Consider the following 25,078-nt stretch of genomic DNA (forward strand, 5'->3'; position numbering starts at 1 on the left):
TTTTAAAACTTGACTTCTGATATTTTTACCTCAATCATTACTGGTGAATTGTGAGCAAGAAGAGACCGAAGGAGTGGAGTTGTTTGGGATCTTCTGACTGAGTCCTCTCCCTCTTGGTTGGAATGCTGGGGTAATGATGACAGTCCACGTCTGTGTTTCCTTAAAATTTGCAGGATCCTCGGGGATCTCGGATGATCGAATGGAACAGCCTGAAGCCCTTATGTTGTGGTAATGTCTTTGCCCCTTCCGACTGGTTTTTTTCCTTACTTCACTTTGTTGCTTTTTCTTTCAATCCTTTTGGGCACCCAAATCCCATTCATTTCTAAAGTGAAAAGGAGGAGTTGTTGTTTCTTTGGGGAATCAAATGAGCCAAAGTTCTTTGTAAACAGTAAAACCATACAGAAATATGTGTGCTTATTGGAACTATTGTTGATGTTTACGTTTCCTTTTTTGGCTCCCTTCCTTCCTGTTAGCCATTTTTGACTCGGTCCTGGACTCTTTTTACTTACTCCTTTGAGGAGTTCATTCATTCCCTTGGGGTCAGATGCCAACTCTCTGTGTGACCTTGAACAAACCACTTCTCTTTCTGGGCCTGGGTTTCCTAGTCTTTCCAGTGAGAGAGATGGACTGGACAATCTATGAGAGCTTTCCCGGCTCTAGAATTCTTTAAGTCCCATTTTTCTCTTACCTCTGCAAGCCCTTTCCAAGGCCTTATCTCACCCTTTCCATCATGCCCCTCCCTGCTCAAGAACTTCCACTGGCTTCTTAGGGTGGCAGCAGCCAACATTTGGGGAATTTTATTTTGATACTTGGGAGCTTCTGTGATTTTTTTTTCAGTGTGAATGTTTATTTCACCATTGCAGATTAATGACTCTTTTACAATTGCTGTGTGATTTCTTTTCTTTTTTTTTTTTGTGGGGCAATGGGGGTTAAGTGACTTGCCCAGGGTCACACAGCTAGTAAGTGTCAAGTGTCTGAGGCCGGATTTGAACTCAGGTACTCCTGAATCCAGGGCTGGTGCTTTATCCACTGCATCACCTAGCAGCCCCGATTTCTTTTTTTTTCTATTCCCCCCCACACACACCCGGCCCCCCAAAACTTGCTGGAGGCATTCCTTTTGCTTTTTAAATTATCTTGATAAATCACTGGGGCATTTGTACTCCTTGTTGTCATCCTCACTTGAAGAGGACCACAATGACATCACAATGTCGGGATAAATGTACAGTGCGTCTGACTGGCTTATCAGACCAATACAAGCTCAGAAGGCTCTACCACAAGTCAGGTACAAATAATCCATATGAATATTTGGGATGAAGATGTCTCTAGTTGTGCGCATCTCACACTTCTTTTGAGCTACTGCATTTGTGGCACGTGTGGCACATTTCTCATTCTTGCTGTCACCCACCTATCTCCACCATCTATGACCTCATTAATGTCTTTTATGCCATTTTTGTATGTAGGTCATTATTGGTAACACATTTCAGCCCAATGATGCCTAGCATGCCTCTGACATTGTCCTTTGAGTGATTTATGATTTGAATTCTTCTGAGATCTTCGTGTTCTATGATCTAAAGATGTACAACACCTAGTTGAAACTGTTGTTATTAAGGAAATGGACTTTGATAGCAAAAGTAACTTAGGATCATGGAACTTGTTCTATGATTTCCCTTAATCCATCTTAATCTTCTCCTAATGAATTCTGGGTTCAACTCATTAGTTCAATCTGTAGCACCTTCACCTGTTCAAGATATACATATTGATTGCCTCAATTTTGACAGATTCCACATCTACTTGCATAGCATAGTGAGAAAGTAGGCCTTATTTCATCCATTCTTTTTCCAGAGTGGATGGTTAGACTGATTGTTTTAACATTGATATGGATTTTACTAAGGAAACTTTGTAGGTTCTTGGACTTAATACAGTTAGTCTGAGTTCTGTGTTTCTTGGTGACTTCATCAGGTTCAATTATCATCTTATGCAGCTCTCTCTCAGATCTATATATCTAGCCCTTGCCTTTCCCCTGAGCTCCATTTTTGTGTCACTAATCCAATCTAAGAAATATAAGCGCCTACTGTGTTCCAAGCAATGTGCCAAGCTTTGAGGATACAATTAATAAAAATACAGTACCTGCCCTCAAGGAGCTTATAGTCTAATAGGAGGAGGCCACACAAAGGGAGACAGGAAAGCAGGAGGAAGGATTCCAATGTGTACCCAGCAAGGGGGGCTTCTTGCTCTGTGGAGCTGAAACCAGGTGAAGCAGCAAATCCAAAGTGGAGGGTGCAGAGCACAATTCCTGCCTTCTCCAAAGGAAGGCATCAGAAAGAGTTTGGTCCTCTGCTCTTCAGCCCTCCATTCAGAAGGGAGAGGAGGCTGAGGGAGGTAGCAGTATGGTGGTGAGATTAGGGGTGAAGAGCTTAACCTGGGAGGCATATCTTGTCTAGTGGAGTTGAAACCACACACAGCACTGCCTGCTTCTTGGACATTTCAAAAGGGATGTCCTGTAGTTATATCATAATCAGCACATTTAAAACAACTCATTATTTCCCCTCTTCTATCTCTTTTTTTTAAATTTTTGCTGGGCAATGAGGGTTAAGTGACTTGCCAGGGTCACACAGCTAGTAAGTGTAAGTGTCTGAGACTGGATTTGAATGCAGGTCCTCCTGAATCCAGGGCCAGTGCTTTATCCACTGTACCACCTAGCTGCCCCCACCTTCCCCTCTTCTAAACTTCCCTATTTCTGTCAGTGGCACCACTATTTTTCCAGTAGCCCAGTTTCACAAATTTGGAGTCAATTGACTCTCCTTCCCCCCTCCCCCATATGTAATCAATTGCCAAGTCTCATTATGTCTACATCCACAGCATCTCTTATGTTAGTTCCCTTCTCTGTATGCTCACACGGCAACTACATAAGTTCAAGCCCTCAGCACATGTCTCTTAGACTCTGGCAATGGTGTCCTAATTGGTCTCCACACTGGAAGTCTCTCTCCTCTCCAGTCTACACACGTCAAATTGAGATTCCTAGAGCACAGCTTTGACTCAGTTCCCTGTTTAATAGGCTTGAGCATCTTTCTTTCACCTCTAGGTTCAAATACAAACTCTTCTCTTTGGCATTTAAGCCCTTTATGATTTGACTCCAGCATAATTTTCTTTTTTAATGTAAAACATTTCCATATAAGTTATTTTTTACAAGAAGGCTTGAATAAAAAAATAAAAGAAAGAAAGTGAGAAATAGCATGCTTCTGTCTGTATTCAAGCAATATCAGTTATTTCTCTGGAGGCTGATAGTATGCTTCATCATTAGTCCTTTGGGATTGTCTTGGATCATTGTATTGCTGAGAATAGCTAAGTCATTCACAGTTTTTCATCAAACAATATTGTTGTGACTGTGTACAACATCCTCCTGGTTCTGTTCGCTTCACTATGTACTAGTTCATATAAGTCTTTCCAGGTTTTTTGAAATAATCCTTCCAGCATAATTTGCAGGACTGTTTTCATATCATTATCCATCACATGCTTTAAATTCTAGCCTAAGTGACCCACTTGCTATTTCCCATAGAAGATATTCCACCTCTCCTCTCCATATCCCAACAGAGTCTGTCTGCTATGCCAGGAGGGCACTCTCTTCTCACCTCTACCTCTTATATCCTTAGTGCCATTTCTTACATTCAGAAGACCACTCCTGACCTCCAGTTTGCTAGCATCCTCTCCAATTACACTGTATTTACTATATGTTTATCTATCTTTATATGTACACATATATCAATAAAATATGAATGAATCTTTGACACTATTTGCCTTATGACATTTCCTACATCATAAATCTTCTTCCTTAAAAGAATCATGTGAAAAAAAGTAAAGGAGTGAACTTAATTCCATTCTGAGCATTTTATGACATCCCTTAAGAAGAAGGGAGAGAAACCCTAGAGTCTTGTAAAACCAGGACAAGGATTCCAGACTACTTAGGAATGACTCAAATAGTTCCTTCTCTTTCCATCAGCCTCATCTTATTGTTCCCTCAGACCTTCCTTCTTGCCAGAATGTTTGCCATCAAACAGACTCAGGGCTTCCTTATTTCCATCTCAGGCTGCATGGACAGAGGTCTGACGTCTAGAACAAGGCACATTGAAGTATTCAATCTGGGGTCTCACATTTTAGAAAGGAACCTAATAAGTTGAAGCCTGTCTAGATTAGAGCAGCTAGGATGGTTGGAGAAGCAGAGGAAACAATGCTATATGATCATTTGAAGGAGCAACCCCCGTTTAACTTGAAGAAGAGAAGACTTTGAGGGGGAAATAAGAGACATCCTATGTTTTTGTTTTGGTTTGTTTTGGTTTTGGTGAGGCAATTGGGGTTAAGTGACTTGCCCAGGGTCACATAGCTAGTAAGTGTTAAGTGTAAAGCAGGAGTTCTTTTTTTTTTTTTTAGTGAGGCAATTGGGGTTAAGTGACTTGCCCAGGGTCACACAACTAGTACGTGTTAAGTGTCTGAGGCCGGATTTGAACTCAGGTCCTCCTGACTCCAGGGCCGGTTTTCTATCCACTGCACCACCTAGCTGCCCCAGGCTTATGTTTCTTTACCCCAGATGGCAGAACTAGAACCAACAGGTAGAAATTATGGGGAGCAGACTTTAGTTAGATTTAAAGATCAACTCCCTAGTAGCTCAAGTTGTCTGTCAGTGGAATGTACTCCCCAGCACTAGAGGTCTCCTAGGAGAAGCTGAGTTGTAAGGGATGTTGCAGGTCATCTAGCACAGCCACTATCTGGAGTACGAATCCTTTCCCCAATAACCCTGACAAATGGTCATCATCCAGGCTCTGCTTGAACATGTCCAAGGGACCGAGAGCTTCATTTATTGAGACGATGCTCTTTAGAAACAGTCTCCAGCTATTTCATGTTCATTCTCTCCGGTCTGGGGGACAGTATCTTGTCTTTCCCTAATTCAGAGCTTATAGTATAGTGTTTCACACATAATAGAAATTGAAGGCGTTTGATTGGTGTCTAAAAAATGGCTTTCTTTTTATCCAGGTATTGTCAATGTAAGTTTTCCTTTGTCTGATCAACCTGTCTTTGGAGAGTGGTTTATTTTTGCTGAAATGCAAGGGCATACATACAACAAATCCTTCGAAGTTCAGAAATATGGTGAGTCTGATGGCACTTATAATCTCACTGTTCTGAAGGATTTATTTCAGGGCAGTGGCATGGTGGAAAGGGCACTGGAGTCAAGCTCCAGCCCGCACTTGAGTTAGGGGGAAAGCAGGCATTTAAACTAGTTCGGCTCTGCCTTTGGTTTTGGAGTACAATGAGGGAGCTGGTCCATCTTTGAGGACGTTTAAAAAGCTGCATGTGACACAACTGGGAAGTGTCTATCCAGGCAAAGCTTGAGAAGCTTGCAATCTCTGAGCTGGGAAGGTCTAGATTTTCCCTATTTCACTGGGACATTATAATGACCAAACGAGATCAGGGCACAAAAATGCTTTATAACCAAAATGCAGCACTCGTGGAGACTAGTATTACTATGCCTCCATATCAGGAAGGCTGCAGACAGGACTCCTGTGTCATGCAGGAGGTTGGACATGTTGGGCTCTTTTAATCCTACAAATAGATCCTGGGGTGTCAGTTGTTGTTCAGTCATTTTACAGTCATGGCAGACTCTCTATTACTTCATTGGGGGTTTTCTTGGCAAAGATACTGGAGTGTTTGTTATTTCCTTCTTCAGCTCATTTTACAGATGAGGAAATTGAGGCAAACAGGGTGAAGTGACTTGCCCAGGGTCACACAGCTGGTAAGTTAAGTGTCTGAGGCCAGATTTGAATTCAGGAAGATGAGCCTTCCTGTCTCTAAACCCAGTGTTCTATCCACTGCACCATCTAGCTGCCCTTAGCAGAGAATCCTTAAAATGACCTTTTTGCTTTTTCATCAAAGTGATGATTCTGGACCCAGATTTTTTTTTGTCCTTTCTTCTGATGTCTCAGCTATCCAAGGTGTACTTGAAAGAATACTGGATTTGAGAACAGATGACTTAGTTAGGGCCCCAACTCTACCCCTTACAAGCCACTGGTCATGCATGGAGCTTTGGACAAATCACTTAACCCATTTAAACATCACTTTCTTCATGTAAGGCAGTGATAATGGTTGTACTCCTTAACTCTGGCGGGAAGAGAGGATTGTTGTAAGGGTCAAATGAGATGATGTATGTCAAGCACTTTGTAACCACAAAACACTATAGACTGCCTATTCTTTGTTGTTATGACATGGAGATATCCTATCAAGATGTATTTGTTCTTCACACATACTAAGCATGCACACCTCTCTTATTCTTTTCCATTTAGTGCTGCCCAAGTTTGAGCTCCTCATTGAACCACCTCAGTATATTAGGGATCTTGCAACTTGTGAAAAGGGGACTGTTCATGCCAGGTAAGAATCACAATTTGTCTTTTGGAAGCTGTGCCATTTTCATCCCTCCTAGATGTGCTACCACATTTTGACATTGAACCTTTAGGAAGTGGGTCAGACCTTGGAAGACGATGTCTTGGTTTGTTTTCCTAATAAAGTTGTTGCTGAAGGAAGACTTGTATGATGTCACAGGTTAGTAAAAGGACATCACCAACTTCTTTATGAACTAGAATGGTCTGTTTTGGGTCATTGGAATAAGTGAGTGCATTTGACCCCAGAGAATAAAGCCAGAAGCAATGTATGGATGATGTAGGGAGGAAGACTTGACCTTGATAGAAAACCCTTCCAAATAATCTTTAAAATTGTTCAAAAGTGGAAAATGAGGACATAGAACACATGGAGGGGGTAGGGTCTGAGTGTTTGTGACAGATCTTGCCCATGTAGCCTAAGAGCTACACATCTGAGCTTTTAGATGGAGGTCAGTCCCAAGGGTTGTCTTATATGGTAATGAGCTCCTTGTCATTAGAGGTCTGCAAGAAGAGGCTCTGTGAACCCTAGGGAATTTCTGATTCTGGTCACAGTTGCCTTTTATGTTCTCCAAAATCCCTTGTGGGTCTATCACAAGACTCAGATACAAGTAGCTGATCAGAGTTAACTATTTAACGCACTTGCCCTGATGAAAGGTGATCAAGAAGGACAACAGCAGCAACTTTCTAGGCAGCAGTAGACTAGAGTGTCTGGGCTTATGAAAAAATATTATTTGTCCTTCACCTTTAGAGAGGCTTTGCTTTGTTTTGTTTTGAAAGACTACCTGATAATGCCAATGTTATCCCATTTACAAAACTTCCAACAGCTGTAGTGGGAGAAATAAAGGGGGTGGGTGACCCCAGAGCAATGGAAATAGATACCTGAGAGGTTCGAATGGGCTGCAGCATCTTTTCAGTGATGATCTATGCATTCAAAGTGAAATAAGGGACAGACATAGATGGGTATTAGACCTGTAGTTTCCCTGCTGGAGGAAACTCCTCCTGCCAATGTAGACTGGCTCCTTCTGTATAACCAAGAGTCACAGAGTGTTACCTGAGCACTGAGAGATGGTGAATTCATAGAGAGCACTTGAACCCAGTTCTTCCTGACCTTAATGCCACTTCTCTATCTACTAGACTGCAGTTGCCTTTTCTTGGTCAATTAAGAGGATAAGGGATATCATCAAGGAAATATAACTGGAAAAGGAGGTGGGCTGGTCATGTGGAGCCAAGGAGCTCTCCTGATACCTTTAAAATGTATCCAGACCTAGTGGAAAACCTTCAGCACGTTGAAGGGACCTCCATGGAGGAACTATAAAAGAAATTGGATAAGAATCACCAGGATGAGAAGGTGTGGGTGAGTCATTCCTGCTGGAATAAGTATCCACACTGAAGAACTCACAGATCATAAAGGGACACTGAGTGATCATTTAGGAAAGGAAGCACTGATCTCAAAGAGTCCTCAAGAATACGTCATGTAAGATTGATCTCATTTCCAGGCTTACTAGACTGGTAGATTAGAGGAAGGCTTTAAATATAGCTTACATAGATCAAAGGAAGGCATTGGACAAAGTTCTATGCCATTCCAATGGACAGGCTAGAGAGATAAAAACCAGAAAATAGGATAATTGAATGAATTCAGAACTGGTTGAATAATTTTAACCCAAATATAACCTTGCATGACCATCGTCACTTTGGAAGTAAGTCGGTAGTGAGGTGCTCCAGAGATCTGTGCTTGGCCCTGTGCTCTGTAGCATATTTATTCATGATTTGGTTAAAGGCATAGAGGGTATGCCTTATCAGATTTATGGAGGGAGGGGAAGCCAATACAGCAGATAGTAGAATCAGGATCCAAACTATACTTGAAGACAATTATGTTGAATCTAACCTAAGCTAAGGAGATGACATAATAAGGATCAATAGAAAGTCTTAGTCTTGGTTTTTAAAAAATCATCTTCACAAATACAAGATGGAAGAAATGTATTTGACAGGAGTTCATCTGAAACAAATCAGTGGCCTTGTAAGCTCGATATGAGTCAACAGTGGGATACCCAAATGCATCTGTGATGAACCCATTGACTTGGATGATCCCTCCAGTGATCCAGATCATGAGTATTGTGTCTGTCCGTGTCTCCCTAAAAGTTTGCCACTGGGGGCCCCTGCTATGTGCCAAAGGCCTTTCTTTAGATATCCTGAGGATATCAATGGAGTACTTGTGCTACCTATTTTTTCTCCCCTCTTGCCATGCAACCAATCCATCTTCTCTTTCAGTCATGGTGGGAAGAATGAAGGGGAAGGAAAGGGAACAAACATGTGTTAAGTGCCAACTATGTGCCAAGCACTGGCCTCACTGAGTCCCATACTTGAGGTGAGGAAAACCTGAGTACCAGTCTCAGACATTTACTAGTTGTGTCATTCTGAGCAAGTGTCTCTCAGACTCAGTTCCCTCATCTGTAAAATGGCTGTGATACTAGCACCCACCTTCCAGGATTGTTGTGAGGATCAAATCAAATGGAATAATTAGGTAAAGTATTTTGTAAACCTTAAAATTGTGGAGTGTAAAATTAAATATGGTCACCTATTTCTGTCCCAAGTGTAGGGAAAATTAGCTGGGGTTTCTAATATAGTTGTTACTTATAAATTAGAAGCTTTAGCACCAGTTTTAGGGCATTAAGTATTTACTAAAGTATATTAGATATTAATAAAGAGAGTACACATGGCTCTGAAAGATAGAAAAGCCTAGCTAGAATCTAGGCGGGGGGGGGGGGGGAGAAAAGGGAGGGAGGGAGAGAGAGAAAGAGAAAGGCACCTTCACCTATGAGTCTTAGGCCAAAAAGAGTAAGTTCCTGTGCCTGTGAGAGAAGAAGCTACCTGCAGTCAGGAAGAGAGGCAGTCCCTATACATTGCTCCAAGCTAATTGGCTGGTAGCATTCAAGTCCATTGATTGACATGACCTGAAGGTGGTCTTAATTTAGTTAACTTCCTTTAGTTAGGAAGGTGTATCTACATTTCCTTTGAAATTCTCCTGACTCTGGGCTGGCCCTGCAAAACCAGACAGAGTTCTTTGTGTGTGTGTTGAGGGGGGGGGCGTCTGAGTCCCCAGAACCCCATTATTTTCTCACAAAATAGTATTATCAATGTGATTTGACAGATAAAAAATTCACAGGTGCCACTAACCTGAATAATGTATGTGAATGATGTCCGGAGTGTGTGTTGGAGTGAGCATCCCAGCGCATTCTCTCCTGATCTCACCATACTGGGAGGTATTATGTTCAATTCTAGAGGCCATATATTAAGAAAGACATTGATGAGCTGGAAACAAAGAAACATTTGGTTTATTTTTTTTCAACCCTTGAGGTTTATTTTGATAGGATTTTCTTCTGTTCTACGCAACAAAAGCACAAAACCAACATTATCTAAAATGCCACAGAGATTCAAAACTCAGCACAGAAATTTTCTAGTAGTGACTGTACAATAAAAGCCAAGGATGCAATTTATATTTTGCAAATTAACCTGTTAGCTTGTCAAGGGTCCACAGCCTCAAAAGGCCGGTTCCTCGATGAAGCAGCAGTGAAGGGCTATGACCTGCTTACTAATTTCTTGGAGTGGAGGGTAGTGTGTGTGTGTGTGTGTGTGTGTGTGTGTGTGTGTGTGTGTGTGTGTGTGTGTATCTACCATGAGAGATTAGACTGGTTCTCCTTTGCCTCAGGTAACAGATCTAGAAACAGTGGGTAGAAATTTCAAGGCAAATTTAAGCTTGATATAAAGAAAAATTTCCTTACAGAACCATCCCAAGGGACTACATCAGCAAGTGGTGGAATTCCCTTCTCTGGATGCCTTCAAAGTATGGAAGCTGCTTGTTTGGTATATCGTACAGGGAATTTCATTGTTCAAGGATTAAAGGCCTTCTAAGTTTCCCTTCAGTTCTGAGAATCACAGTAGATACAGTGCTGGGCTTGGAGTCAGGAAGACCTGAACTCAGATAGATACTAGCTATGTGATCCTTGGCAAGTGACTTCAACCTGTTTGCCTCAGTTTCCTCATCTGTAAAATGAACCAAGGGAAATGGCAAACCACTTCAGTATCTTTGCCAAGGCAACCCCAAATGAGGTCATGAAGAGATGGACGTGACTAAACAACATCTGAGAGTCCATGGTTTTGTGATCTGATCCATTAAAGTATTGAAGGATTTCCAGAGTATTTTACATGTGGTGACCTTGATTCTGCAAAATAAGTACTTCATTTCTTTCTTTTCTAGGTATACATTTGGGAAACCAGTAACTGGGAAATTAATGATTAACATGACTATAAATGGTGTGGGCTACTATAGACATGAAGTTGGATACCCTGTCCTCAGAACTATGGAGGTAAGGAAATTTGCAAGCTGTGGGAGAGCAGTAGAAAGAGAGAAACTGAAGATTAGAGGAGGGGAATGACTAACTGGGGAAGCTCTCAGAAAAGATAGGAGGGAGGATCAAAGACGTGACGGGTAAAACTAAATGTGTGTGGTCACCTTACCTGAACCCTGTGTGGGGAAAGCTAACTAGGACAACAGTTTAACAGTTTAGGTATTAAACATTTATTAAAATATATTAGAGGTTAACAAAGAGAGAACAAGTGTCTCTGAAAGAATAAGAAAACCCTAACCCCACTAGAGGGAAGATCAGGGTGTCACCTCTCACGAGATTCTAACCACCAACTGACAAAACCAACTGCCTTACACAGTGCTTCAAGCTGATTGGTTGAGGGTAGTCTCGAGCTCACTCAACAGGGGGCCCCTCAGACACAAATAGAGGTGTTAGCTTTAAGAAGGAAAATTCAGACCATCTTCCTTTAGCTACCTTTTTTCTCTTACTACACACCTCAAAACCCTGCTAGCTGATCCCCAAACTTCCCTCTTGCCTTCTTTCCACCTTTGCTTCAGTTTTGGAGGAAGATCAACAGCATTTTTGCCTTATGAACATAGTAGGCACTTAAATATTTATGCAATTGAATTAAGTCAAACAAGCTGCTATCTCTTTCAGTGTGCCCCTTCCGTCATTCTCTCTTTTTCTCTTACCTTCCATCTTTCTTCATGTACTGGCTCCTTGATCTTTCCATCCCCTCAAAATATCATTCTAAGTCTCTTTTCCCTTTTATAGGCAAACTCCTACTGTCATGGGGAAAAATGGAGTAGGGGGGTTGGGATAGGGGTTAGGGGTTTGGGGTCCTTAGGAATTCGTCTTTAAAGAATTACACCCTCTTGCACACAAAAGCAATTAGAAAAATTTTAAAGGCATATATAGTCATATGAAAAAATGCTCTAAATCACTATTGATTGGAGAAATGCAAATCAAAACAACTCTGAGGTACCACCTCATGCCTATCACATTGGCTAATATGAGAAAAAAGGGAAATGATAAATGTTGGAGAAGATGTGGGGAAATTGGAACACTAATGCATTGTTGATAGAGTTGTGAACTGATCCAACCATTCTGGAAAGTAATTTGGAACTGTGCCCAAAGGGCACTGTGCATATACCCTTCGATCCAACAATATCACTGCTAGGTCTATATCTCAAAGAGATAAGGAAAAAAAAGGAAAATGACAAAAATATTTATAGTAGCTCTTTTTGTGGTGGCAAAGAATTGGAAATTGAGGGGATGCTCATCAGTTGGGGAATGGCTGAACAAGTTGTGGTATATGAATATAATAGAATACTATTGTGCTATAAGAAATGATGAGCAGGGAGATTTCAGAAAAACCTGGAGAGACTTAAATGGACTGATGCTGAATGAAGTGGGCAAAACCAGGAGAACATTGTTCACAGTGACAGCTACATTGTGTGATGATCCACTATGAATGGCTTAGCTTTTCTCATCAATACAATGATCAAAGACAATTCCAAAAGATTCATGATGGAAAATGCTCTCCACATCCAGAAAAAGAACTGTGGAGTCTGAATGCAGATCAAAGCATACTGTTGTCACTTTTTTTTTGGTTTTGTTTTGTTTTTCTTTCTTATGATTTTCCCCTTTTGTTCTGATTCTTCTTTCACAACATGACTAATGTGGAAATATGTTTAACATGATTGTACATGTATAACCTATATAAGATTGCTTTCTGTCTTGGGGAGGGGGGAGGGAAGTGAGGGAGAGAGAAAAATTTAGAACTCAAAATCTTACAAAATTGAATGTTGAAAACTATCTTTACATATAATTAGAAAAAATGAACTATTAAGTGGAGAAATTTTAAGGTAAAGGGGAACAGAAATTGTTTTTAAAGTGTGAGGTTATATGCAATATTAAAGGTAGGGGACCTGAATAAAATGATGGATATTTTGAAATCAAGAATAGCAGATATAGATTGTAAAAACTGCAGTGATACAATGAGAAATATTAGAGCAAAATATGATAAAATAGGAAGAACATTTGATACCTATACAAGCTGTATTAATTGACCTTGAAAAAACACAGAGAGGCAACTGGGTGATGTGGTGAATAGAGTTTGGGACTTGCAGTCAAGAAGACATGTCGAGGGGCAGCTAGGTGGCGTAGTGGATAGAGCACCGGCCCTGAAGTCAGGAGTACCTGAGTTCAAATCCGGCCTCAGACACTTAACACTTACTAGCTGTGTGACCCTCGGCAAGTCACTTAATCCCAATTGCCTCACCAAAAAAAAAAAAAAAGAAGACATGTCGAATCTTGTTCCCAAACACTTTCTTAGTTATATGACCCTAGACAAGTCACCTAACCTTTCTGAGCCTTAGTTTCCATATCTTTTTTTAATAATAAAATTATTTTATTGCATAAATAAACATAAATTATATAACTAAACTATATAAATAATACCAAATTATGATTATAAAAAATTTTCCATATCTTTTAAATAAGGGAGTTGGACTCAATGGCTTCTAAGGTCTATTCTAGCTTTAAATCTATATTCCTGTAAGAACTATAGATTTTCCAGGAAAAAATGATGACCAAAAAAAACCCCCAAACCTTGAATGCTATACGTTAGGAAACCACTCAAGAAAAGTGCCCAGAAGTATGGAAAAAGTACAAATTTCAAGAATCCACTGGACTCCATAGTGAGGATCCCCAAGTTCAACTCACCTAAAAATTTCATCAAATTCCAGAACTTCAGCATTAAATAAAATATCTTGTTAAGCAAATATCAAGGAAAGAAAGCCTGAATCATGTTGAATCAAATCTAAAGGAAAGGAAATTTCAATAGCCCAAGATTATTATATACTCACGAGAAACTGCAGAAGGAAATGGAATAATATTTTCCTAAGAGAAAAGGGCTTCAATATGCAACCCAAGATGACCAAACTTGTAAACCTGATCCTAACTATTAATGAAAAAAGATGGATATTCATTTAAAAAGAGGCAATAGAAACATTCTAGAAAACCAGATCTGAGGAAATTATTTGCTCCTCACATACTCCGGAAAACAGAAATATAAGGACAAAAAATACAGCCATCAAGGACAGCAACAACAAAATTACAGAGACATTACAATTTTTTTCTCTAATTATATGCAAGAGGATAACAACAACAACAGCTGATATTTATATAGCACTTAGCATGTGCTAGAGACTATGCTAAGCACTTTACAATTATTAATTCATTCGATCCTCAACAGCTCTGACTGGTAGATGTTATCATTATGCCAATTTTTTAGTTGAGGAAACTGAGGTAAACAGAGGTTAAGTGATTTGCCCAGGTCACGCAGCTAGTAAGTGTCTGAGGCTAGATTTGAACTCAGGTCTTCCTGACTCCAGCCCAACACTCTATCCACTTAGCTGCCCAGAAGTCAAATAGAAGTGATGGTGGACAAATTAAGCCTGAAACATCATGGACTAAACCTCCCAGCAAACCACCTACAGGTGAATCAGTGCGTTTTTGTTGTTGTTGTTGTTTTTTGTGGGACTAAATTAAAGAATGTGAGGGTGCATAAAAAGGGGGCAGGGGAAAAAGAAGATAGAAGGAAATATGTGATGCTTTAAATTCAAGTCAAAGGGTAACAATGAAAGGAAAATAACTCCTGCTAGTCTCCTGGGAAAGAAAGAGTCCAGGAGACTCAGAATTTAGGCAAAGGGAGGGATTGAAAAAGAGGGAAAGAGAGAAATCTTATTTCAGTGCAGGAGGGGATACCACTGACGAATTCTCCTATGGGAGAAGAAGGGTATTTTCTTTTTTTTTCTCTTTTTTTTTTTTGTGTGAGGCAATTGGGGTTAAGTGACTTGCCCAGGGTCACACAGCTAGTAAGTGTTAAGTGTCTGAGGCCGGATTTGAACTCAGGTACTCCTGACTCCAGGGCCGGTGCTCTATCCACTGCACCACCTAGCTCCCCTGAGGGGTATTTTCTAAAGAGAAATGGATATAATCTGCAGGGATTTGGAGTTTAGACTGTTCAATATGCCTCAGGAGAAGGGTAATCAGAGCTTCTGGAGGCAACTGACACCCAAAAGAGTGGGAGGACATAGATCCAGGGAGGAGATTTCAAGGCAAATAGGAAAAAATGGCCATGGGGAGGGTGGAGGTAAATGAGGAACTGTACAGTTAGGGACAGGAAAATCTACCATGGGACAATATCCTTTCTATCACCTTGAGGAATTGGTATTTCTTTTTTTTCTTTTCTTTCTTTTCTTTTCTTTTTTTGGCAGGGCAATGAGGGTTAAGTGACTTGCCCAGGGTCATAAAGCTAGTAAGTGTCAAGTATTTGAGGCCAGGTTTGAACTCAGGTCTTCCTGAATCCAGGGCCAGTGCTTTATCCACTGAGCCACCTAGCTGCCCCGGAGGAATTGGTATTTCTAAGAGTGGATATAACAGAAAAAAAAGACTAAGGTGGAAGACCTACAACGCAATAACATAGATACTGTTTAGAAGAAGGAACTCAAAATAGGTACCTTAGAAATTTTAATTCCATAAGGAATACAGAGACTAAAGAAGGACTAAGAATGTAAAAGGGCAAGGAGTCAAAGAGCAAAAGTCTAGAATAGACAGAAAGTGAAGATTAAAAATGAAGAGAATAAGGCAAAGAAATCCCTTTTAGAAAAAAGCACAGAAAAGAAGCTAAAAACAAAACAAAACAAAAAACAAAACCCAAAACCCTAATGTACAAAACAAAGTGAAGGGTAGGGGAGAAAAGGGGATTTTTCTTGACTATTTAACTGAGGGGGGGAAAGGGAATAATTCAGTAACTAGAGAAAATGAGGAATAAGGAACTAATAAGCTAAATAAACTCCAAGACTAGGGAAAGGAGTAAAAAATGGGAAGGGGAGGAATTGTTATGGGTGGATGGAAGAGAGCTGGTGGGAAGTTACCTTAAAATAGAGTAAGCTGGGGCAGCTAGGCGGCTCAGTGTATAGAGCACCAGCCCTGGAGTCAGGAGGACCTGAGTTCAAATTTGGCCTCAGACACTTGATACTTAATAGCTGTGTGACCCTGGGGAAGTTACTTAACCCCAATTGCCTCACATACACACAATTTTTTTTAAATAGAGTAAGCTAAAATAACTGAAGAAATTTAGCACTGGGTTTACAGAAGAAGAGATCCAAAGGGGTAGGACAGTATATAAGTGAACTGGTCAAGACTAAAGGCTGTGTGGAAAGACTTGTATGAACTGATGTATGGTGAAGTGAGCAGAACCAAGAGAATATTGTTTGATGAGGAACTGTGAATGACTTAACTATTCTCAACAATAGAATGATCCAAGACAATCCCAAAGGACTAATGATCAAACAGACTATCCGCCTCCAAAGAAAGAACTGATATTGAGTGAACACAAACTAAAATAAAGCATCCTATTTTTCACTTTCTTTCATTTTTTTCTTTTATCAAGTTTTCTTGTACAAAATGACTACCATGGTAATGTTTTACAAAACCCACATCTGATTGCTTGCCACTTCAGGGAAGGATAAAATTTGGAACTCTAAACTATAAATAAAAATGTTTATTATTTTTAAAAGAAGACTAAAGGCTGAAACAAGGAAGAGAAGGATGGAGGGACCAAAAGTCCCAGTCAGAAGAATGAATCAGTTTAAGAGAAGTGAGGTAGAGGGAATAGCTGAAGAACAGGAGATTATGAACAAAGAAGGGAACGTCAGAGTTCACAATCACATAAGTGGCACAATTACAGGGGAGAGATCTAATATTCCCTTCTGGTATTGTTTCCGGATATTGTTGCTAAAGCCTGAAAGCCCTGTTGCTTTCTTGCAGGCCTCAGACCCAGCAGAATTATCGTGTTCTGGTGTATGAACAAGTTCGCTAGATAAAAGAGCCCAATACCAGAGTCCAGCTTCTGGGCTAGAGGTTTCCTATTCATGGCTTAAATAAAACTCTGGCTGTAAACAAACCAATCCTGTCAACCAAGTTTTTTGATTAAAGTTTTATGTTTGTAAGTTGATGTTTCACTTGGGGTTTCACTTGGTTTTGACATTCTGCTTAGCCCCTCCTTGCCAAGAGAAATAAAGTAGCAAAGCCTGGAGGAATGGGAAAATTTCCCCCAATGTTGTTTGAATACATATTCTTTCCTTCCCGCCTCTCTGTGCAGATACACGGCTCCGCAGTCTTTGACGTGTGTGTGAAGGACATGATGCCAGCAGATGTCCCAGAGCACTTTCGAGGCACTGTCAACATTTGGGCAACGGTGACCAGTGTTGATGGCAGTCAGCAGGTGACATTTGATGATTCTACCCCCGTGCAGAAACAGCTCATTGAGATCAGATACAGCAAGGACACCAGAAAGCAGTTCAAACCCGGTCTGCCTTACAGAGGAAAGGTATGTTCCTGCTATTGTCTTCAGTGATATTCTTTTTCTTTCCTTCTTTCCTTCTTTCCTTCCTTCCTTCCTTCCTTCCTTCCTTCCTTCCTTCCTTCCTTCCTTCCTTCCTTCCTTCCTTCCTTCCTTCCTTCCTTTCTTCCTTCCTTCCTTCCTTCCTTCCTCCGTCCCTCCCTCCCTCCCTCCCTCCCTCCCTCCCTCCCTTCCTTCCTTCCTTCCTTCCTTCCTTCCTTCCTTTCTTCCTGCAGGGCAATGAGGATTAAGTGACTTGCCCAGGGTCACACAGCTAGTAAGTGTCAAGTGTCTGAGGCCAGATTTGAACTCAGGTCCTCCTGAATCCAAGGCCGGTGCTTTATCCACTGTGCCACCTAGCTGCCCCCTTCAGTAATATTCTGATACAATCTGTAGATAGAAGCTTTGCTTTCCTTCCTCTCTTCTTCTTTCCCACCTTCCCAAAGTTATCTCTTATAAAACCCGAGTGTGACCCATAACCACATTTTTAGTATATGCTGAACACCATAGCACACATCAAATGATAGCATAAGTTATTTTAAAACAGAACAAAATGCATTCCTTGAATGAGAAGAAATGTAGAGTAAAAACCTCAAAGCTGAGTACTTAGTAATTATTTTTAGGGCATACTTTCACTTTAAATAGACTTTATTTTCAAAGGTGTAGCTTATATTCAGTAACCTATATTTATTGAATCACAGGATGAAAAGAACCTTAAAAGTTCACCTAGTCTAGTGCACTGCCTTCCAGCATATCCAATAACCACCCTAGACTCATGAGACTGTCCTATAAGACATTTTAAGGTCCTAAGCCAGAATAAGGTCATGATAATAGCTCTCATTCATATAGAGCTTTAAGGTTTGCAAATAACTTTGCAGATATTATCTCATCTGATCTCTAATAACAACTCTGGGAGATAGGTACTATTATATTTTTATTCCATTTTACAAAAAAGGAAACTTTAAATGACTCACTTAGGGTCACACAGCTAATAAGTGTCTGAGGCAAGATTTGAACGTAGGTCTTCCTGAATCGAAATCTAGTGTTTTCCAGAGTTCACAAGGCCCTCCTCTGGTCATGGTGGAAGAATGCGGCCAAGCTCCTCTCCTCCCCACTCCTAAACACGCCTAAGAAATTCCTTCTCAGGGACTTGCCTGGAAGGTCTCCAACAGTACATAGCCAACAATAATACCTAGCATTGATTTTGCATTTTAAGGTTTGCAAGTGTTTTTATATATGCTATCTCATATGATCTTTACAATGACCATGTGAGGTCAGTGCTATTATTCCATTTTACAGATGAGGAAACTGAAGGTGATAAGTGAGCTACCCAGAGCCAATTTCAGGTAAATGGTAATAGGTAATTTCAGACTAAGCTGCCAAATGATCAGATACTCAGTTCCAAACTAACTTGCTGGTTTTTATATAAGCCCCACGGGGCATAATCAAATGTTCTCAACAAATCCAAATATACTTCTTGTACAAGACACTCCATTTCATCCAGTGACTTTTAAGAAATCCTAAACTAACCAGGAACATTGCACCTAATTTAAAGCCTTTTATCGATTGATTGATTGATTCATTCATTCATTCAATATGTTATTGATTCATTCAATATGAGTATTCTCACCCAATTTTATGGTGCCTGATATAGAATCATTGAATGATTGATTGAGTGATTCAATTTATTTCCACCCTTCATTTTAAAATATAGAGGAACCAACAAGGGGAAATTCTTTTATGGATTTGATTCTCAAAAACAAAGAGGAGCTGGTTGCCAGAGTAAAAATGACAGGAACTTTGGGAAAAAGTGACCACTGTCTCTTAGAGTTTGTGATAGAGAAGGATAAGAAATCTTGGCTCAGTCTGACAAGTACCTTAGCTGTGGAGAAAGCAGATCCCAAAAGTTTCCGATTAAAGATGGGTAGAACATACTAGCTGTGTGACCGTGAGCAAGTCACTTAACCCCCATTGCCTTAAAAAAAAAAAAAAAAGATGGGTAGATCCTTTGGACCAAAATGTGGCAGGGGGAGAAAAGCCCAGGAAGAATAATAGATTCTCAAGAATGAAAGTCTAAAGACACAAAGGGAAGCAGTTCTAATGGGGAGGGGAAATGGGATTTGTCAGAAGAGACAGATATAGATGCACAGATAACTTACCAACTTTAAAAAGACATGTGCAGAAGATGGAAATACAGATAAGCAATTAAGGATAAATATGAGTATGGTGAATTAATTAGTGGGACCAGAGAAACCTCAATGATCATATTATCTCTGCTCTGGAAACTATTCAAATAAACCAAGAGAGATCCTTTGCCAGACATCTTCTCGTGGCAGACTGAACAGTTTTAAATATTTCTCCTGTTGCAATTTATTCCCAGTCATCCCCTTCAACACCCCATTTGAAGCAGGAGCACACAGTTTAGCAATCCCTTTACTTAACATCGTTATTACTTTTGCTGGCTTAAAAGAGCAAAGCAAAATTTTAAACGCACACCAGGGTGAACACTTCCTAGGCCCCAAGAGAAGCATCAGGTTCCAAGCAAATGCACTTGTCCTCTCAATAAAGGGAGGGGAAGGAAGAAAAAAGAGGAGGGTCTTCAGTGTCCTGCCTGAATGGATTTCAGCAGCTCAGCTCCCATGCACGACATGGCCAGCCCTTGCTAAGGTGTTCTTCAGGGAGCTTCCTTCCTTTTTTTCATGGTGGTTTCTCCCCAGCTCCCACTTCCTTTCTTCCTTCCCAACTTCCTACAAGTCCAGAAGGTAGTAAGCGTGAGCTTGGGAGTCCAGGTCTGGTAACTGCTAGTGGAAATAGGTGCCTCCTCTCAACTCCCAAGGATCATTGTCCCCAGGGGCTGTGAGCAGGGGTCTACACCTAAGTAAGGAAATAGAAAATAGTCATGCTCAGTGAATTAATGAGTGAGTAAATAAAAAAGCACTTATTCAGCTCTTACTGTGTGCCAGGCACTGTGGTAAGGCTGGAAGATACAAAAAACAAAAAGCAAGCTGGTCCTTGGTGTTAAGCAACTTGTATTCTCTCAGGGGACAACTGCACATATAGGGAAGGTTGACCGGGGAAGAAGGTTTTGAAATGGTGAGTGAAGTGATGGAGCAGTTGAGGGGTCCTTTCCAGGAAAGGTAGTGTTGGTTTGACAGCAGCAGGGCCAGCAGTAGGGCCAGTAGTCTATCAGGAAGATGGACAGGGAAAAGCAATCTCAAGGGCCTGGTCAAGTTCAAAAGGATGAAGGCTCACCAACCAAAAGCCTGGATGCTCAGAGCAGTAGGTGAAGCACCTTGTGAGAGGTGGATTCAGAAGCTCAGGAGCGTGTTAGGAAGAGGGCAGGGGACAGTGGTGAATTCAAGTAACCTGGACCAGATCAGGTGTTTAGGTACTGTGAAAGAGCTAGCAGATGTGATTGCTAAGCCACAGCTGCTAACATCTGAAAGATCATGGAAAATAGAAGAGCTACCACAAGACTGGCTGAGAGCACATATCCCAATTTTAAAACTAGTCGAAAGAACAAAGTGAACAAATTATGAGCCAATGGGCTTGACTTTGGTTCCTGAGACAATTCTAGAAAGGATAATGAGATGGTTGGTGAATATCTAGAATATCTAGGCTATTGGAATATCTAGAAATTGATCATTTAAGACTAATCTAATTTCCTTTTTTTTTTGTCTTGCATGATTACTAAACTATTAGATGAGGAAAATGCTATAGATATATGTTACCTAGAGTTCAGAAAGCTTTCGGTAAAGTATCTCATACTAATTCTAGAAGACAGAGATAAGTGGACTGGATGACAATTCAATTAGATCAATTCAGAACTGGTAGACTTGCTGGATTCCAAGAATGCTTTTTAATGTTTCCATGACAAGGTGGCAGGAGATCTCCACTGGAACACCCTGGGGATCTGTGCTTGGTTTAACATTTTTGTCAGTGACTTGAATAAAAGGCATAGATGATGTGCTCATCAGATTTGCTGATGACATTCAGCTGGGAGGGAGAGCTAACACATTGGATGACAGAGTACGAAAAGGTCTTGACAGGGTGGAGCCCTGTGATAAATCTAACAATGTGAATTCAGTAGGGATAAATACACTTATATCAAACTAACATGCAAAAAAATCGCCTCTTAAGTGTAAGAGATAGGGTTATGCAGATTTTGTGTTTTTAGTGTATTGTTGTTGAGTCATTTCAGTTCTTTATGACCCCACTTGGGGGGTTTCCTGGCAAAAATACTGAAATGGTTTTCCATTTCCTTCTCCGGCTCATCTTACAGATGAAGAAACTGAGGCAAACAGGATTAAGTGTCTTACCCAGGGGGGCAGATAGGTGGTACAGTGGATAAAGCACCGGCCCAGGATTCAGGAGGACCTGAATTCAAATCCGGCCTCAGACACTTGACCTTATTAGTTGTGTGACCCTTGGCAAGTTACTTAACCCTCATTGGCCCATAAACCAAACCAAAACAAAACAAAAAATTGTCTTGCCCAGGGTCACACAGCTAGCACGTGTCTGAAGCTGGATTTGAACTCAGTTTCTCCTGACTCCAGGTCCAGGGCTCCAGCCACTATGCCACCTAGGTACCTGTTTTTAATGTACTACAAGCTTATTGTAAAATGAGCCAGCAATGTGATGTAGCAATCCCAAAGCTAACTTGATCCTGGGCTACACTGAGGAGCCTAAACATCCAGAAGCAGGGAGATGATACTCCCACTGTACTTGTCCTTGCCAGACCTCATCTGGAGGATTGCATTAAGTCCTGTGCCCCACAGTTTAAGAAGGATATTGATAAATTGGACAGTATCCAGAGAAAGGCAGCCAGGATGGCGAAGGACTGTAAGTCAACATCATAGGAAGATTAATTAAAGGAACTGGACATATTCATCCTGGAGAAGAGAAGGCTGAGGAAGGACAGACAAGTCATGTTTGAAGGGCTGCTCTATGAAAGAAGGATTCAACTTGTTCTTTTTGGTCCCTGAGGGCAGAACCAAGAGCCACAGGTAGAAATTGCCAAGAGACCAATTAAGTCTTGATAGCAATAAATCATCTCTAATAAGTGGAGGTATCCAAAAGCAGAATGTGCTGCCTGGAGAAGGGGTTGTTCTCCTTCCTTGGAGATCTTCAGGCAGTGACTAGATGACTACTTGTTAGTTATGGTAGGGAGTTTTTTCATGCATAACTTGATTTTTTTTTGTGGGAAGCAATGAGGGTTAAGTGACTTGCCCAGGATCACACAGCTAGTAAGTGTCAAGTGTCTGAGGACGGATTTGAACTCAAGTCCTCCTGAATCCAGGGCTGGTGCTTTATCCACTGTGCCACTTAGCTGCCCCACATGTATAACTTGAACTAGATGGCTCTTAAGGTCCCTCCCAACTCTCAAATTTTATGATTCAGTGAGGGTTTTTTTCTGTTTCTGATTCCTTCACCATGTAACAATTCATTCAATCTATTAATTAATAATTACTTATTAAATACCTACCATGTGCTAGGCACTGGCAAGTACAAAGAATAAAACATAACTAGTTGCAATGAGTTTATACTCTGATAGGAGAGACAACAAATGCATAAAAACATATTTAAAGTATGTATATATACACACATACAAAGCAGTTAGACACATAGTACTGTAAGAGAGAGCATTAATAGTTGGGGAATCAGGAAATAATTCATGTAGAAGACAGCATCTGCCTGCAACTTAAAGGAAAATGGGGACTGTACGAGGGAGAGGTAAGGAAATAGTGAATTCCAGGCATGGGAGGCAGCAGTGCAAAGTCATGGAAATGGGAGATGGAGTGTTGTGTTTGAGGAACAAGGAGAAGGTCAGTTTGGCTACATCACAGAGTTCAGGAGGGGAAGTAATGTTCAGTGAGGCTGAAGAGGGAGGTTGGGAACAGGTGGCCTTAGACTTTTACAGCTAACCAGAGGAATTTATATTTTACATGCACTTACAGAAAATTAATTAGGCAGTAGTATATCAAATGGACCAAAGTGGTGAGAGATTTGGAGCAGAAGACTGTCACCTTAATGTAGGCCAGAGGTGGTGATAACTTGAACAAAGGCAGTAGTAGTGTGAGTGAAAAGAATTGGATTCTAGAGATATGAGAAAGGCTAAAAAGGCAGGAATTGGCAACTGACTGGAAGAGTCCAGGATAATTCTCTGCTTAATAAACCTGTGACATTGTAAAGATGATGGTACGTGATAGAAATAGGGAAGTTTGGAAGAGGGGGAAGAGGAAAGATGGTGAGTTCAGTTTTAGACATGTAGAATTTAAGATATCTCTGGGAGTCATCTCATGTTTCTTAATATGTATTGTTTCTTATGGTGTAACAATGTTCCATTATAATCTACCATAACAATTCACTATTTCTCAATTGATGAGCATCCAAATTGTTTACAGTTCTTTGCTAACAAACAAAGAGCAACCATAGATATTATGGGATTTTTTTCTTTCTGCCTTCAAGGTATATGCCTAGCAGTGAGATTCCTGGGTCATTGAATGAGTTTACTCCCATTATTCAAAATTGTTTTCCAATTCATTTGCTCCACCAAAGTGTATGCTTAGTGTTCCTTATTGTAGCATTCCCAACATTGATTATTTTCATATTTTGTCTTCTTAGTCAATTTTCTGGACGGAAAGTGAAACCTCAGTATTGTTTAATTATTCGTTATTTGGAGCATGCTTTCATATTGTTGTTGATAATTGTCAATTATTTTGAAAACTTTTTATTTTTTGACCACTTACTATTGAGAAATGACTCAATCTTATATATTTTTATTCATTCCCATGTATCTTGATTACTAGACCTTTATCAGAGATACTTGATAAAAAAGATTTCCCCCCACAGTTGACAGTTATATTTCTTTCTTTCTTTTTTTTTGTTTTTGTTTGTTTGTTTTTTGTTTTTTGCAGGGCAGTGGGGGTTAAGTGACTTGCCCGAGGTCACACAGCTAGTAAGTGTCAAGTGTCTGAGGCCATATTTGAACTCAGGTCCTTCTGAATCCAGGGCAGGTGCTTTATCCACTGTGCCACCTAGCTGTCCCCGACAGTTACCTTTCTTGTCATAGCTGCATTGATTTTTGTTTATGCAAAAGCATTTTAATTTCCTGTAATGGAGACTGGCCTTTTTAAAATGATCAACTCTTTTCCTTGTTTAGCAAAAATTCTCCCCTAGTCATAATTGTGAAAGACACTTCTTTCCTTTTTCTTCTATTACTTAGATCTTCCTTTATATCAGTAACAGGTATTTTGTAATTATATTTATATAATTTGTGAATGTCTTGGTTTATAAATCAACTATCAACTGGTTTGTAGCTACTTTGAATAAGATTTCTTTAATTTCTTTCTGTTTTTTCATATTGTTATATAGAAATAGGAATGATTTTCAAATTTCTATTTTGTGCCCTATTACTTTATCAGAGCTTTTCCTTGTCTCAATTATTCTAAGTGCTGGTTCTCTGGGGTTTTCTAAGTAAGCCATCATGTCATAATAGGGATAATTTTGTCTCTGAAACAACAAGGAGCACTAAAGGAGAAATAGGAGGCAAAACATATCAGGTGGGTCGACCCCTCTGCTTCACCCTCTTAGGCCCTGCTGTAGATAGCCAAGGACTCTGAGTCCAAGAAGCCCAGGTGCTCCCCAGGTGCTCCCCAGGTGCTCCCCAGGTGCTCCCCAGGTGCTCCCCAGGTGCTCCCCAGGTACACCTGCCCTGCTTTCTCCCTGATCCCAGCAGTCACCACTAAGGAAAAACATTATGTGGAAAAGAGACCTACCATGCCCACCTCCAACTGCTGACCCTTCCAATGGGCAGGTTAGCCTAAGAAGTCCAGGAATAGCTGTGCTTCCCAAACCACTGGTCCTGCTTCTAGCCCAGC

General features: G+C 40.5%; 1 protein-coding gene across 1 annotated transcript in view; it reads left to right on the top strand.

Moving 5' to 3' along the window:
• The window catches only part of CPAMD8 (C3 and PZP like alpha-2-macroglobulin domain containing 8), a 169,017-nt gene that overhangs the window by 21,855 nt on the left and 122,084 nt on the right, over positions 1-25,078 (top strand). The window contains exons 7-11 of the mRNA XM_043975621.1: positions 174-228; positions 5,026-5,139; positions 6,330-6,414; positions 10,678-10,786; positions 16,959-17,186. Coding sequence (XP_043831556.1) covers positions 174-228; positions 5,026-5,139; positions 6,330-6,414; positions 10,678-10,786; positions 16,959-17,186 — 591 coding nt within the window. The remainder of the gene's footprint in view (positions 1-173; positions 229-5,025; positions 5,140-6,329; positions 6,415-10,677; positions 10,787-16,958; positions 17,187-25,078) is intronic.

This window comes from Dromiciops gliroides, chromosome 1, assembly GCF_019393635.1.
Source record: "Dromiciops gliroides isolate mDroGli1 chromosome 1, mDroGli1.pri, whole genome shotgun sequence".
NCBI lineage: Eukaryota > Metazoa > Chordata > Mammalia > Microbiotheria > Microbiotheriidae > Dromiciops > Dromiciops gliroides.